Raw genomic sequence first — 14,190 nt, 5'->3', positions numbered from 1 at the left:
TGACGTCATGCTCACTGACTTTTTTGTTCATCATGGGTATGCGATTCTGCCTGCAAAGTTTGGCCTCGATCTGTTCAGCCGTTGCAGAGAAAAGGGGGTTTTCGCGTTTTCACGAAAAACAATATGGCAGCCGAACCACGTGACCTGTGGCGTCATAATTACCATTAAAATATTGTACAGACCGAGTCCCCCCTAAGGTGAAAATTTTATCTCAATCGGTCCTATTATTGCAGAGAAAATCTTTTTTAAAGGAAATTAAAACTTAAAAAGGCACTGAGTTAAGGATCATCAGAATTATCAGAATTCCCAAAGTTCAAAGTGCCATAACTTTGTCAAAAATGATCGAAACGTCGTGAAGTTCGAACTCGATCTGTAACTTATCAAAAGGAAACCATGTGCCAAGTTTGAAATCATCAGCATTAAGAGTTTAGAAAAAAAGTCCGGAAAACTGTTCTTTGCGTGACAGACTGACGGACGGACAGACTGACAGACGGAGGGACGGCGTACAAACCTATAGTTCCCTCCGGTGTACACCGGTAGAGGACTAATAAAACGAACATCGAATGCAATACGTCACCAAGAGGTGCTTCATTATGGAGCACAACATCTTTCTGAGAGGAAGTTAAATTAATCTGCTGTCCTACCCTCATCGGATATCAATGATACCCTGGTATTTTTACAAGAGTATCGTTCTACAATGCCTACTGTCACCAAACTCCAAAATATTTGTGTACATTCAGTGTAATGTTGATGACCTTGATTCAAAAACACATCTTCTTCTTCCAACAACAATGCCACTCATTTTGAACCTCAATCAGCACATCAGATGGTTCATTCACTGCTTAATTTTATTCTGTTTTTAGCTTTATTTATATTGGGAAAATGCATTTTCCACAACTCAGGAATTACCCTGTTCACTATCTCCAAGCAGGTAGTGGGTGTTTGTGTAGCTGATGAACTTCATCTGCATATTAATGGCAATAGGATTTCGACTTGCGACCACGAGGCGTTTCGTTCCCAGCCCTTCTGTCTGCACATCTTCAACCTCCATAGCCGTGTTCAGGGTTCCATGCTCACAACGCAGGGTCACCTGAAAGAGAACAGAAAAATGGTGTCCTGTTATCAGACAATGTTATTCTTTTTGTTGAAGTGCATTTATTATTATGATTTTTTTCCCCCTTTTTTTTCTTTTGTATACAACATCGAGGCTCGTGTCAGAGCTAACATTATTCACAAAGAAACAAACGGACACATAAAACATATTGTAACGGGTTTGAGAAGGGTAACAATTTTGAGAAAGTGTAACGAATGTGAAAAGTATGGTTTTGTTGTGTGTAACTGACCCTCGTAATGTAAAGAATGGTCGCAGCTCGTCCTCTTAGTTAATTCCATAAACCTACACACAGGACACGATATATCCTTTTAAATAGTTAGTCCCTTATTCTCTGTGTAGGCTAAGGATGTGTTTCCCACTAGTTTGACTCTTCATTGCACCGAATTAAATAAGAGTAGGCCCTCCGACGCCTCATGGCAGCTTCCAAGTGCCAGGTTTGCACTTTGCTGCAATTGGCTCTTTAGGCACTTTGCTGCATTTTCAGCTGCCGTCCACTTTGCTGCATTTGACTCCATTACGCACGAGGTAACGCCGAAGAAGAAAGGCGGGTCTCCACCTCGTCATAGAGGGGAGGAGTAAGGCGGCCCCACTCATCCAACCCAGAATGAGGGGTTTGGCTTGAGAGGGCGGAGAGAGAACGTTTGGGGGGAGGTTCACAAAGGGTGAAGGGCGGGGCCTATATAACCCGCCGCGGGACGCTCCCAGAAGAGATGAGCTTTTACGAGATGAGCTTTTACGGAGATGGGTCCAGGAGATGCGCTGGAGACGAGCAGGTGTGACCGAGCCGCCGTGAAACGTGCCGTGCTGCAGGAAAAGCGGACCGGGGCAACGCAAGGAGTGCACGAGGCAGCAGTACAGAGAAAGGAACTTCGCCGCGCCGTTTGGGACCAAAGCTCGGCTTCTTGACGGCAGTGCCTTCTGGCCTGACCGTGTCCAGTACCCGATGAACCTTCCGTGCCTCTAAAAAGCCACCCATCTCCAAGCCATTCCTTCCGACCTGCATTTCCCCGTGTAAGTGTGATCGTCCGTCTGTCTTTAACGTTGTCCTGGGGTTTAGTAATTAAGCTTGTATAGGTAAGCTAAAGATTTCACTGTGTGTCTGCTCCTTCCATTTTCTGTATATAACCAACTGCTCTCTTTGCTTTGGCTTGTGTAAATAATTAATAAAACCTGTTATTCCTCCGTACGTCTTCTTCTTCTTCCTCTTTACATTCGGTCGCTTTAGAGGTTTCCAAATTGAATAGCTGTGGCACGAAACGGCCAACGTCTGGGTGAATCGGGTGAATCGGGTGAATCGGGGAAACTGTTAGGTCGCGGTGCCTTCGCTCGGCAAACAACATCCTTAACCGCGTACCGTAACAATTGGTGTCAGAAGTGTCGGATTCGGACCCGAAGCGCGCGTAACGCACTCAAAATTACAAGCTGCTGAAATTGTTTTAAAGAGAAAAAAAAAAAAACCCGAATTTTGAAATCGCGCCATGGTTGGTCAAGGCGACGGGATGTCGGTGGGAGAGATAGACGGGGTAGAATCGACCCAGGACCTCGGGGAAATGTATGTGGAAAAGGGCAATGAGGAGGTGGTTGAGGGGGTATCAGGCGCACAAAATGGCGCTCTCGCGCACGAGGTTACGGGCGCGCAAAATGGCGCCTCGCACATGGCCACGGCGACCGCACCCGCGACCGTAGCAGCGCCGCTGGTGGATTCGAACCTTTTTTTCCTGCAAATGGGGGCCCTTATGGACAAAATGAGGGACGAAGCGAGGGCTAATAGTGAAAAAATGGAAAACAGAATGATGGGGGCCCTTATGGACAAAATGAGGGACAAAGCGAGGGCTCAGAGTGAGCAATTGGGGGTAATGAGGGACGAAGCGAGGGGTACCGGTGAGGGGTTAGACAATAATTTTAAGGGATTAGACAAGAAATTTGAGGGATTAGACAAGAAATTTGAGGGGTTAGACAATGGGATAGAAGGGGTGAAACATGGGTTAACAGGGGTGGAAAATAGAATGGCTGCCCAGGAGAATCAGATAGAGGGGGTGAAAAATGGGTAAATGGGGTTAGAAAATAGGATGGAAGGCAAATTGCGGGAAATAGGGGAGCAATCCGCCCGAGAAATTAAACAAATGGGAGAGCAGATAGAGGAGGTGAAAATCGGGGTAGAAACCAAACTGGATGCTCAGAGGGATGAATTGGGACAGATGAGGGTGGCATATACAAAAGAGAGGGAGGAGATGAAGGAGGAGATACGACGAGGTGTAAGTGAGGAGGTCTCGGGGGTACGCGAGGAGGTAAAGCGAGGTGAAAAGCGTATGGAGAAAGAGGTGAGGAATAATACAGCGAGGTTACAAGGGGGAATAGAGGACCTGACGGAGGAGGTGGAACAGCTGACGGTGGGACAGACGGAGTTAGTGGAGCAGGTTCAAAGGAACACTGCGGTACTAGGAGGGTTAAAAGCGACACAAAACGACATTTAAAATGACTTGATAGCGACACAGAGGCAATGTCAGATGGTACGTGAGGGACTGACAATGAGGTTGGACGAGGTGACAGAGATAATGGAGACGAAGGACCGGCAGGTAAGGATGCACATAGAGACGGTCACGGTAGCCTTAGAGGACGAAATTGAGGAGACGCACCGGGAAATAAAAGAGGTGAAGCAAAAGTTAAAGGAGGTGTTAGAGGGGGTGAGTGAAATTAAGAAGAGATGCACAGAAACTAAAAGAGAAATACAGGAGGAGGTGATGGAATATGTACAAGGTCGGTGCTCAAATCGTGATGATGTGCTCGCTAACCAAATAAAGAGTTTGCAGGTGGCGAAGGAGGTGCGGAGACGAGGTGCCAAGGTGAGTGGCGATATATTCGGCAATGTATATGATGTGAGGGGAGCTTCAGTCGGCTTGGGGGTTGTTGTGGACCCGGGTGTTCGTGAGAGGCCGTTGGTGAAGTGTGCGACAGGTACGGTGTGCGAAAGAGGAGGTGTGCGAGAATGTCCGACTCTGGGGTGTGTGAGGAAAAGGTGCGCGCCGAGGAGTGAGTGTGCTGTCGAGAGTGAGTCGGTAGTAGCGTGTGTGCGAGGGAGCACATGGAAGCGCGTAGTGAGGAGTGTTACAGAGGATGTAACGGGAGAGTGTGCGCAAAAGGATGCGCGAGAAAGGTGTGTAACGGATGGGTGCATGGGGAAAGAGTGCGCTGTCAAGAGTGAGGGAGAATGCATGCCTGTGTTGAGTGTTACAGAGGGTGTAACGGGAGAGTGTGCGCAAGAGTGTGCGCGAGAAAGGTGTGTAACGGACAGGTGCATGAGGAAAGAGTGCGCTGTCAAGAGTAAGGGTGAGAGCGCTGTCAAGAGTGGTGGTGAAAGTAGTGAGAGTGACACGGAGCATGAGTTGGTTGTGACAGGTGAGAGAGGATGTACACCTGGAATGGAAGGATGCACACCTGGAATGGTAGAGCGTGTGTGGGAATGCACACTTGAGTTGGTAGTGAGGCACGTGGTTGGGTGTGCGAGTGAGAGCACACCTGTGGTTGTCACAGAGGAGGTGACCGAGGAGGTGGCGCGAAGAGGTGTGTTGTGTTGGTGAGGTGTGCGAACGACGAGTGTGTGCAAAGGTGTTCGGTGGTCAGGTGTGTGACCAAGTCTGTGAGCGGAATGAGTGTACCTGGGTGTGTAAGAGAAGGTGCAATGACGAGGAGCAAGGGAACAGCTGGATGTATGAGCAAGGAACGGGCTGCGGGGTGTAAGCATGCAGGTGAGGCATCGACGGTAACCGGGTTAGCGGTTAGAACGACATTTAGCCGAATCAGGCCCTCGGTGCGCGTCGGGCAGCTTCGCGTGCCGCGAGGACCAGCGGGGATCCGAACCACGGTGGTTCCGAAAGAACCGCCGTACGCGATCCATGCTGGGCCTCGCTTTGAACGGCCGTGTCCGTGCTCCACTAGGCGGAGCGGGCAGCCCGATAGGAAGGGTCGTCATGGCGACCCCCTTTTGTTGAGGCGTTCCGGCAGGTCGAGATCGGGCCATGGGATGGCTCCGTGCCGAGGTGGTGCGTGGGATCTCGGCCCGGGTAAGCGTCCTTCCCTGCACCGAGTGCCGGACGCATCCAGCCGCCGGCACCAAACAACCCGCATTCATTGCTCGGCTTTACAAAGCCGAGCTCTGGAAGTGAATTGGCGCACCGAGAGGCACTAGTGAGTGCACTGTGATGATGGTGGTAGTGATAGTGATTTGATACGAAATTTAGAATAGGGAGTAGAATTGGCAGTAATTTTTTTTAATTTTTGATTTGTGGAAATTGGACGAGCAAAATTTATAGTGAGAGATGCCCCATGTGATGGGATGGCCAATCCACCATCCCTCACATCGGGGGCAAAGGAGCACTAGTTTATGGGGTTTATGGCAGTGTAAGCTCGCCGAGGGAGGGTTAGGATATATCGTGTGTAGGGACCTAGAAGATGACCTTAGGTAACGTTAAGGTTAGGTAGTGACAATGATACCTGTAGTGGGGACGCAGGTAGATTAGTGTGGATGATAATGACGTGGTATGTGCTTAGTTTAAAGGGAAGACGGGGAGCACTAAGTTAGCAGGGCAACAGGTAGTTTAGATGATGCCGTGTGAGTGTTGGAAGTGTATTCAGAAGTGAATTGTGAAAAGTGTGTAAGGAACAGGTGTGATTGCTCAGGTGTGCAACTGAACAGGTGTGTGGAGCAGTGTATGAGTGAGTGAAGGTGATGGGTGTTGTGTTGACCAAATGGTCCAGGAAGGAAGGAGGGTGCAGGTGGCACCAGGTATGATTGCACAGGTGTGCAACTACAGGTGAATGGAGAACAGGTGTATGGAATAAATGGTATGGAATTTATGGAGTATTGGAATGGATGGTCGTGGAGTGAGTATGGTGGAAACTATGGAGTGGAGTGGATGGTGCGAAGTTGTGAATGGGGGAAGGATGGACCCCCATCACGAATACCCGGGGAGGGTAGTGCAAGTGTTAGGTAGAGGGTACAGGTAAATTGTGGTTGGATATTGGCATCTGTGGTGCGTGGTGGAAGAATGGTATTTGGATGGGTGCATTAGTGTTGTGGAAATGGCTGGGCGTGTAGCCTGTTAGTGTGTGTAGTTGGTTTGGGCACTCCACCACTGTGAGGATGTCGGCCAGGTGAGGCCGCAGGTGGGCTCTGGGAGCCGGTAGTTGTGGATGGGGCCCGAGGATCCGGAGGACGGACCCGGGTAGCCTAGTGCCAGAGGGCACCGAGGGGTGACAGAGCCAGGAGGGGCCTTCTTCAGTTAGTTAGGTTAGGGTGAGGAGCTAGGTAAGCTCGGGTGGCAACTGCAGTGGTGGAGGTGTGCAGGTGGGTAGACCTGCTGGGAGAGCTACACGTCTCAGCCCAGAAATTGTGCAAGGGCACCGGGAGATGAATCGGGGGAGTGAGACCCCAAATTGAGAAGCACCACAGTTTGGGCAATGGGAATTGGTTTTCAGAACCCATAGTGTAAGTTGGCCAATGGATTGGCAGGGAAAGACCCCGGGTAGTGTAAAGTGTGTTAATGTCATTTAGAAAGTAGTTAGGATGAAAATCTCCTTGCACCATCTGCATCCACTCACCTGAGGTGACAGGTACTCCACACCATGCCAGGTGGTTTTTATTATTTTTATTGATGCAAATGTTTGGAATGTGAGACGCATCATGACGTGGGTGTGACATTGTGCATTGATGTTCCAACTTTTCCTCCTTATGAGGGTTGATGATGAATTGGGTGATGGCAAATTTTGGATAGAGGGATTGTGGAGACGAATTTGGTGTAAGGAAAATATGGGGAAGATGTGACGGTAGCGTCGGATTTGTAAAGGTGTAGATTTTGTAAATATGGGGTAAGAGCAAGGGTAGAGTAGGTGACAGGGAGGGTGACGTACGGTAGGGATGAGCTTTCTCACTTCGCCCTCCATACGCACTTCGCCTTGCATTGCCTTGTTTGATGTGTACCCTTGTGACCTTACCCCTCGCTCATCTGTCTTCCCCCCCCCTTTTGTCTCCCACCTGAGGACTGTGCGCCACTGGGTGTTGAGGGGAGCGTGCGGAGGTCGTCTTGTGTGCCAGGACCCTCTCAACCAGCATGCATTGCATTGATGTACCACTTTATGGACCGCTGTTCTGCGGCCGAGTACCACTTGATGGACCCCAGGTTCTGGGGCAGGGCACCACTGTTAGAGACCGGCCATAGTGGCCAGGGAATCTTGCTTGCGGACCTCGGTAAGGTGGCACCTATGCCAAACAGGTGGACCACCCTTAGTTGGCCCCTGTGGCCCTAAATAAAAATGGACACGGTTTGTGCTTTTTATATTTCCAAGTAGGCCGCATGAAGCAAGAAGACATCGGGAAGAACATTGGCTCAGCAGAGAAGAAGAAGACCACCACCAGTTGTTTTTTTTGTGTGTTTATTACAAACAGTAATGACTGTGCACTGGTTGGTGCTTTTGGGTGCTTTGGTGTTATTGGTACTGGTGCATCGATGCAATGCGTGCTGTCTCCTCCCTCCCAACAGGAATTTCCTTCTTTTTGTTTCCCTAAAAAGAAAAAAAAACACAGGTCCTGGGTTGCGTTGTAAATAAGAAATAATGTCACTGTAAATAATGCTCCCCACCGTAAATGTATAGCTTGAAAACAATTCCGTAATTCGGTTATCCTGTGGGCGCAAATCTGTTAGGCAGGGTGCAATGCAGCAGGGGGACATATTTATTTGTGTTTTAAGATTGTCACACAGGGTCAGGTTAATTGTAGAGGGAATTACACCTACGTGTCACACTAAGTTAAAGTTTTGTAGGCCCGAGCACGGGCCTGAAGAAAGGAGGGTGCAGTGTAACGGATTTGAGAAGGGTAACAATTTTGAGAAAGTGTAACGAATGTGAAAAGTATGGTTTTGTTGTGTGTAACTGACCCTCGTAATGTAAAGAATGGTCGCAGCTCATCCTCTTAGTTAATTCCATAAACCTACACACAGGACACGATATATCCTTTTAAATAGTTAGTCCCTTATTCTCTGTGTAGGCTAAGGATGTGTTTCCCACTAGTTTGACTCTTCATTGCACCGAATTAAATAAGAGTAGGCCCTCCGACGCCCCATGCCAGCTTCCAAGTGCCAGGTTTGCACTTTGCTGCAATTGGCTCTTTAGGCACTTTGCTGCATTTTCAGCTGCCGTCCACTTTGCTGCATTTGACTCCATTACGCACGAGGTAACGCCGAAGAAGAAAGGCGGGTCTCCACCTCCTCATAGAGGGGAGGAGTAAGGCGGCCCCGCTCATCCAACCCAGAACGAGGGGTTTGGCTTGAGAGGGCGGAGAGAGAACGTTTGGGGGGAGGTTCGCAAAGGGTGAAGGGCGGGGCCTATATAACCCGCCGCGGGACGCTCCCAGAAGAGATTAGCTTTTACGAGATGAGCTTTTATGGAGATGGGTCCAGGAGATGCGCTGGAGACGAGCAGGTGTGACCGAGCCGCCGTGAAACGTGCCGCGCTGCAGGAAAAGCGGACCGGGGCAACGCAAGGAGCGCACGAGGCAGCAGTACAGAGAAAGGAACTTCGCCCGCGCCGTTTGGGACCAAAGCTCGGCTTCTTGACGGCGGTGCCTTCTGGCCCGACCATGCCCAGTACCCGCTGAACCTTCCGTGCCTCTAAAAAGCCACCCATCTCCAAGCCATTCCTTCCGACCTGCATTTCCCCGTGTAAGTGTGATCGTCCGTCTGTCTTTAACGTTGTCCTGGGGTTTAGTAATTAAGCTTGTATAGGTAAGCTAAAGATTTCACTGTGTGTCTGCTCCTTCCATTTTCTGTATATAACCAACTGCTCTCTTTGCTTTGGCTTGTGTAAATAATTAATAAAACCTGTTATTCCTCCGTACGTCTTCTTCTTCTTCCTCTTTACATTCGGTCGCTTTAGAGGTTTCCAAATTGAATAGCTGTGGCGCGATACGGCCAACGTCTGGGTGAATCGGGTGAATCGGGTGAATCGGGGAAACTGTTAGGTCGCGGTGCCTTCGCTCGGCAAACAACATCCTTAACCGCGTACCATAACAATATAACAAAGGAAACGGGACACAAGATTGGGAGAGAGAGGTGTGGAAGTGGCATTAATTATTTGCGTACTTAATTTGTGAACTGAGTGACTTTCTTGAGCCTCAACCGCTTGCTGCAAACACTTGAGTTTTAATTGTTTGGTTAAGCTTCATTAATATATTGTTGCGCTTTTGCCATAATGGCAAACCCCCTATGGTTAATTGCATGACAACATGTAGCCTGCAGTAGTTAGTTATTTCTTATTGAATGTAAAGATTAGCCCTTTCCCTTTGTGTAATAATCAAGACCAAATATGCGTTGAGAGTGGGTAGGATTTCAAACCTTCGTGTGATTAAAGGAGCACATTTAGATGTGCAAGAAGGCGGGGCCAAAGGAGCAGGCCCACGTGACCAAGGCCGGATCGGGAACATCAGCAGCAAGTGACCGAGGGGGTGGTGAAACCTCCCCGAATGAAAGGGGGAAGGAAAACTGAAACCTTCCTGGGAGAAGGAAGGATTGAAGGCCAGCATGCGACCAACCTCAGCCAATGGGAGGCTGTGGAACATTTTGGGGGCATGGCCGGGTCTGCTAAAACACCCGTCCAGCGCATTTTCATTCTCTTGCTTTGGGATTTTGCTGTGCCACGACCTCCTGCTATGGACTCTCTTGCTTTTGGCTCCACCAGACAACACTGCTCTGCCCCTTGTGCTCTTCCCCGGACCCTCTTGCCTTTGTCCTTCGACGACGCCTCTTGCTTGTTCAACCTGCGCTGAAGTTTGTCCGTGCCGACTTCGAGGCGGCGGTTCGTCCTTCGTACCTGACCTCGTCCAGGCTGTACATGAGGACAGAACTGCACACACCACGTGGCCACTTTGGAGTCAGTCCCTGCGAAGCACCATCGGTACCAATAACCAGAGTGTTATTCCCTGAGTGAGTGTGAGAGTGTGAAGGCGCCAGTGGGGTTTATTATTTCGTAAGGAATTGATAAGCTGCATCTTTGTCTGTTTCTCTGTGCCTTCAAAATAAAAGGCTGTACATTTCGTTGTTACATTCCAACCTGTTCGGGTATGTCTTTTCTCCATTGCCTAGCATCATCCGAGACTGAATTTGGCGGTTTGAATCAGGTCCATAAATCACCTAAGGTAACGCCGCTTTCCACACCGTGCAAATCCGCTTGGCAGGCAATTGAATAAGGTGTGTGAAAGCGAGGGTTTTATCCCCGGTTTCTTCGGTCACATGTCTTGAAGGTATTTGGGATATTTGGACCAGCAAACTCTTCGGCGCGTGGCTGGGAGATTGGCGATCGGAATTGCTTAGCAATCCATCAATCACGAGTCTAGTCGCTCGCGGTCGGCGGCCTCAGTGGAACCGGAGTTCGTGGGTAAATGGGGCATAAACCCCCCTTAGTATGTCGATGAACCCGGCATCTGCAACAAAATTGGTGTCAGGAGTTTGGGATAGTTGGACCTGGAGTGCACTTTATGTATTGCGAAATTACGAGCATGTGGAAATTTAGTTTAAAACAAATTAAAAATCAAAATTAAATTCGGGTAATGGCTGGCCAAAACGAGCAGGTTCCGGTGGGTATAGAAAATGTAGAGCATGAGGATGAATTAATGGCTCAGGACACAAACAAACAGATTGACTTTGGAGTTAATCACGGCACCACAGGGAGTGAAGACAATGGCGGCGCTTCGCACGCGGGGCCAGTGGCGGAGGCCGAACCCGCAGTGAAAGCGGGTTTTATAAACATGCAGTTGTTCATGACTCAAATCATGGCATGCTTGGAAGAGTCAAGATGGGAAATGAAGAAAACGAGATGTTAAATGAACAAAATGGGTGATCGAATGGGTGATCAGATGGACACCATGAGGGAGGAATCAAGCTGCGGTATGAGGAGGGTGGGCGAGGCAGTCGCGGGTGTGCGTGACGAGGTAAAGTGGTGTGAGATGCGCGTCCAGCGAGAGCTGAAGGACAGCACGGCCAAACTGAATGAGGGATTAGAAGGATTGACGTGGGAGGTAGAAAAGCTGACGGTAGGACAACAGGAATGAAGGAAACAGGTGAGTAAGAATACCGATGTTATCGGGGAGTTAAAGTCAGCGCAGGAGGAATTAAAATGGGAAGTGGTAACAACCAAGAGGGAATGTAAAATGGTGCACGAGGGACTAACTTCGAGGGTGGATGACGTAATAGAGACTATGGGAACGAAGGAACGAGAAATTAGGACACAAATAGAGACGAAGAAGGGTAACCTTGGAAGGGGAGATTTCGGAGGCGCATCGGGAGATAATGGGGGTTAAGGAAAAAATGGCGGATATGGAGAATTATGTTCGTAATATTGAAAAGAGACGAAGTGAAACGGGAAATGAAATGCGGGAGGAATTGCAGGAATGTATGCAAGGTTGGTGCTCGCATCGTGATGAGGAACTTGCTAATCAAATAAAAAGATTACAGGTTAATGAAGAGAGCCTGACGAAGATGGGTCCCGAGGTGAGTGGCGATGATTTCGGGTCCCGAGGTGAGTGGCGATGATTTCGGGAATGTGTTTGGTGCGATCGGGTGTTCAGCTAGCCTGGGAGAAAGGCCAGACTCGGGAGTTCGTGCAGGGCCAAGTGTGAGGGGTAAGAATGGAACGGAGGGTGTGGAGAGAGTGTGCGCACTGGTGTGTGCGAGTAAGGAATGGGGTGCGAGGGGTAATCCGCCGTCTCAGGCATCGACACCGACCGGGATAAGGGTCAGTGGGATGAATAGGGGACGTGAGCCCCCGATGAGTGGTGCACCATGGGGACCGGAGGGGGTCGGTGCTGCGTCGGTCTCGCAAGGACCGGTGTGCGGGATTCGTGCTCCGGCATCCGCACGGTGTTGCTGGCGCCGTACCACGGCAAGAGCGATTGGCAGGGTTCGAGGGGAAATTCGGAGTTTCGGAGGAACGCCCCTCATCATTACCAGGTGAGGTTTTATACCCGTGTCCGGTTGGGTCATCGTGCGTGGGACCGCAGGGCCCCGCGCAGGGATGGACCCCGGCACCTGGGACCTCCAACTCCACCCCCCTCGGATCGCCAATGCCGGCCGAATAACACCCTATACAGGCGAGCAGGCACCCTCATGGATTACTTCGGCTTTAGAGGCCGAGGCATGACCGATTGCCTCCATGGATGGGGGCTCATAGTGTAGAAGACTGGGGGAGTATTGTACCCCCCATGTGGGGGTATGGTGGTGCGACCATTCTCCACGATGGGAGGCCCATGAGCACTAGTTTAGGGGGATAGCATTGTTAGGCCCATGGAGGAGCCAGCAATGGTTGCTCCATGGGGGCACCGAAGCACTAGCTGAGGGAGGGCTAGGATAATGATTAGGGATCTAGAGAGACCATAGGGACAGAGATTTAACTAGTAAACATGAACAGTAGTGGGGACATGGAGAGTTTAGTGGTTGTAAAAAAAAAAAAGGTGTGCATAGTTTAAAGGGGCGACGAGGGACGCACGAGTTATAGGGGAAATTAGTTAGATGAATGATGCAGTGTGTGAGTGTGAATTGAATTGGGTTGTGATGTGCAAATAATTGGTGTGAAAATAAATGGTGTGGAATACATGGTGTGGAATGCATGGTGCGAAGGATTGAATGGGGGGGTGTGGAACCCATTCACAGAGGCCCGGGTGGGTAGTTCAAAGTTAGATAGAGGGTGCAGGTAAATTACATGGATATTGACACCTGTGGTGCTGAATGTAGAAATTGTTTTTTTTTGTGAGGTGCATGAGACAGTGGAATGGCTTGGCGTGTGGCTTAATTGGTAGTAATAGTTATTGGGGCATTCCGTCACTGGTAGCTCATCACCCAGGTAAGGCCGCAGGTAGGCTCAGGGAGCCAATTAGGTTAGTGTGAGTGGGGCCCGAGGATCCAGGGAAGGGACTCGGGTTGCCCGAATGCCAAGGTGGGCATCAGGGGGTAAGCACCAGGGAGGGCCTTCCCAAGATAGAATAGGGTGAGAGCAGGCAAGCTTGGGAGGCAGCTCCAGTGAACGGAGGGGTGCAGGTCGGTAGACCTGCTGGTAGAGCCACACGACCCAGCCCCAAAATTGTGTGAGGGCACAGGTAGGAAATTTGTGGGGATAGACCCAAATTCGGAGGGCACCACAGTGTGGGCAATGTGAATTCGGGTTCTTAGAACCACATAGTTTAAAGAAGGCCGATTGGCAGGGTACAAATCCAGGGAGATTAAATGTGTAATGATGTTAGTGTAGTTAGGATTTTGTGAAGACCCCTTCGCACCATCCACAACCATCCACAAGGTGATGGATTTCACACCACGGGACTCAATGTTTGATTGGTAAGATGCATCACGACGTGAGTACGAAACATTGTGTGTTCATTCTGCCTTGCCTTCCTGAGAGAACCTAGGGGGAGTAGGCGACAAATTTGGAATAAAGAGTGGACGTGGGAGACAAGACATAGAGATGAATTGTAAATACAAGGAGGGCTATGGTTGTGTAGTTAACGGTGGGGGCACGTACGCGTAGGGCCAGGCTCGAGTTGACTCTACCGGCGTTCCTCTCACCCGCTTGTCATACCTGTATTTTGCGTTGCCACCATGTCCTTTACTTTTTTTTGCCCGTTGCGTCTTCCCTTCCTTCCCGATCCAGGACCATCAAGAAGACTAACCTTGCTGTCGCAGCATCTTGCTGCCAAACATCCATCCATCCATCACCTTATGGACCACTGGCTTTGTGGCCACACCCATCACCATTGTTACACCTCCTGGCTGCCCCATCATTTTGCTACATGGACCACATGTTGGGTGGCACTGATGTTACACATGGATCACCTGTTGAGTGGCATTGACGCCACACATTTGGACCACTTGTCAAGTGGCCCCACTCACGAAATAAAAAAAGTGATCCATGTGTGCAATTATGAAGATTTAGATGGCCCTGATCTTGAAATGTCCTGCATGCCGGTCAGGGCCAGCCGGTTTTTGTTAGCCCGCCTACCAAGGCAAGAAGCCAGAAGATGACGCCAGCAAAAAAGGTCTCCA

The 14,190-nt window shown here is 49.8% G+C and overlaps 1 protein-coding gene across 3 annotated transcripts in view; it reads right to left on the bottom strand.

Moving 5' to 3' along the window:
• The window catches only part of LOC144888253 (beta-1,4 N-acetylgalactosaminyltransferase 1-like), a 219,810-nt gene that overhangs the window by 183,879 nt on the left and 21,741 nt on the right, over window positions 1–14,190 (bottom strand). For all 3 annotated transcript variants that reach the window (XM_078780456.1, XM_078780457.1, XM_078780458.1), the window contains one exon: window positions 910–1,090. In XM_078780456.1, the coding sequence (XP_078636582.1) occupies window positions 910–1,090 (181 nt within the window). The remainder of the gene's footprint in view (window positions 1–909; window positions 1,091–14,190) is intronic.

This window comes from Myxine glutinosa, chromosome 6, assembly GCF_964187855.1.
Source record: "Myxine glutinosa chromosome 6, kmMyxGlut1.1, whole genome shotgun sequence".
In the NCBI taxonomy this organism is placed as follows: domain Eukaryota; kingdom Metazoa; phylum Chordata; class Myxini; order Myxiniformes; family Myxinidae; genus Myxine; species Myxine glutinosa.
This window is presented reverse-complemented; position numbering and strand designations above follow the sequence as displayed.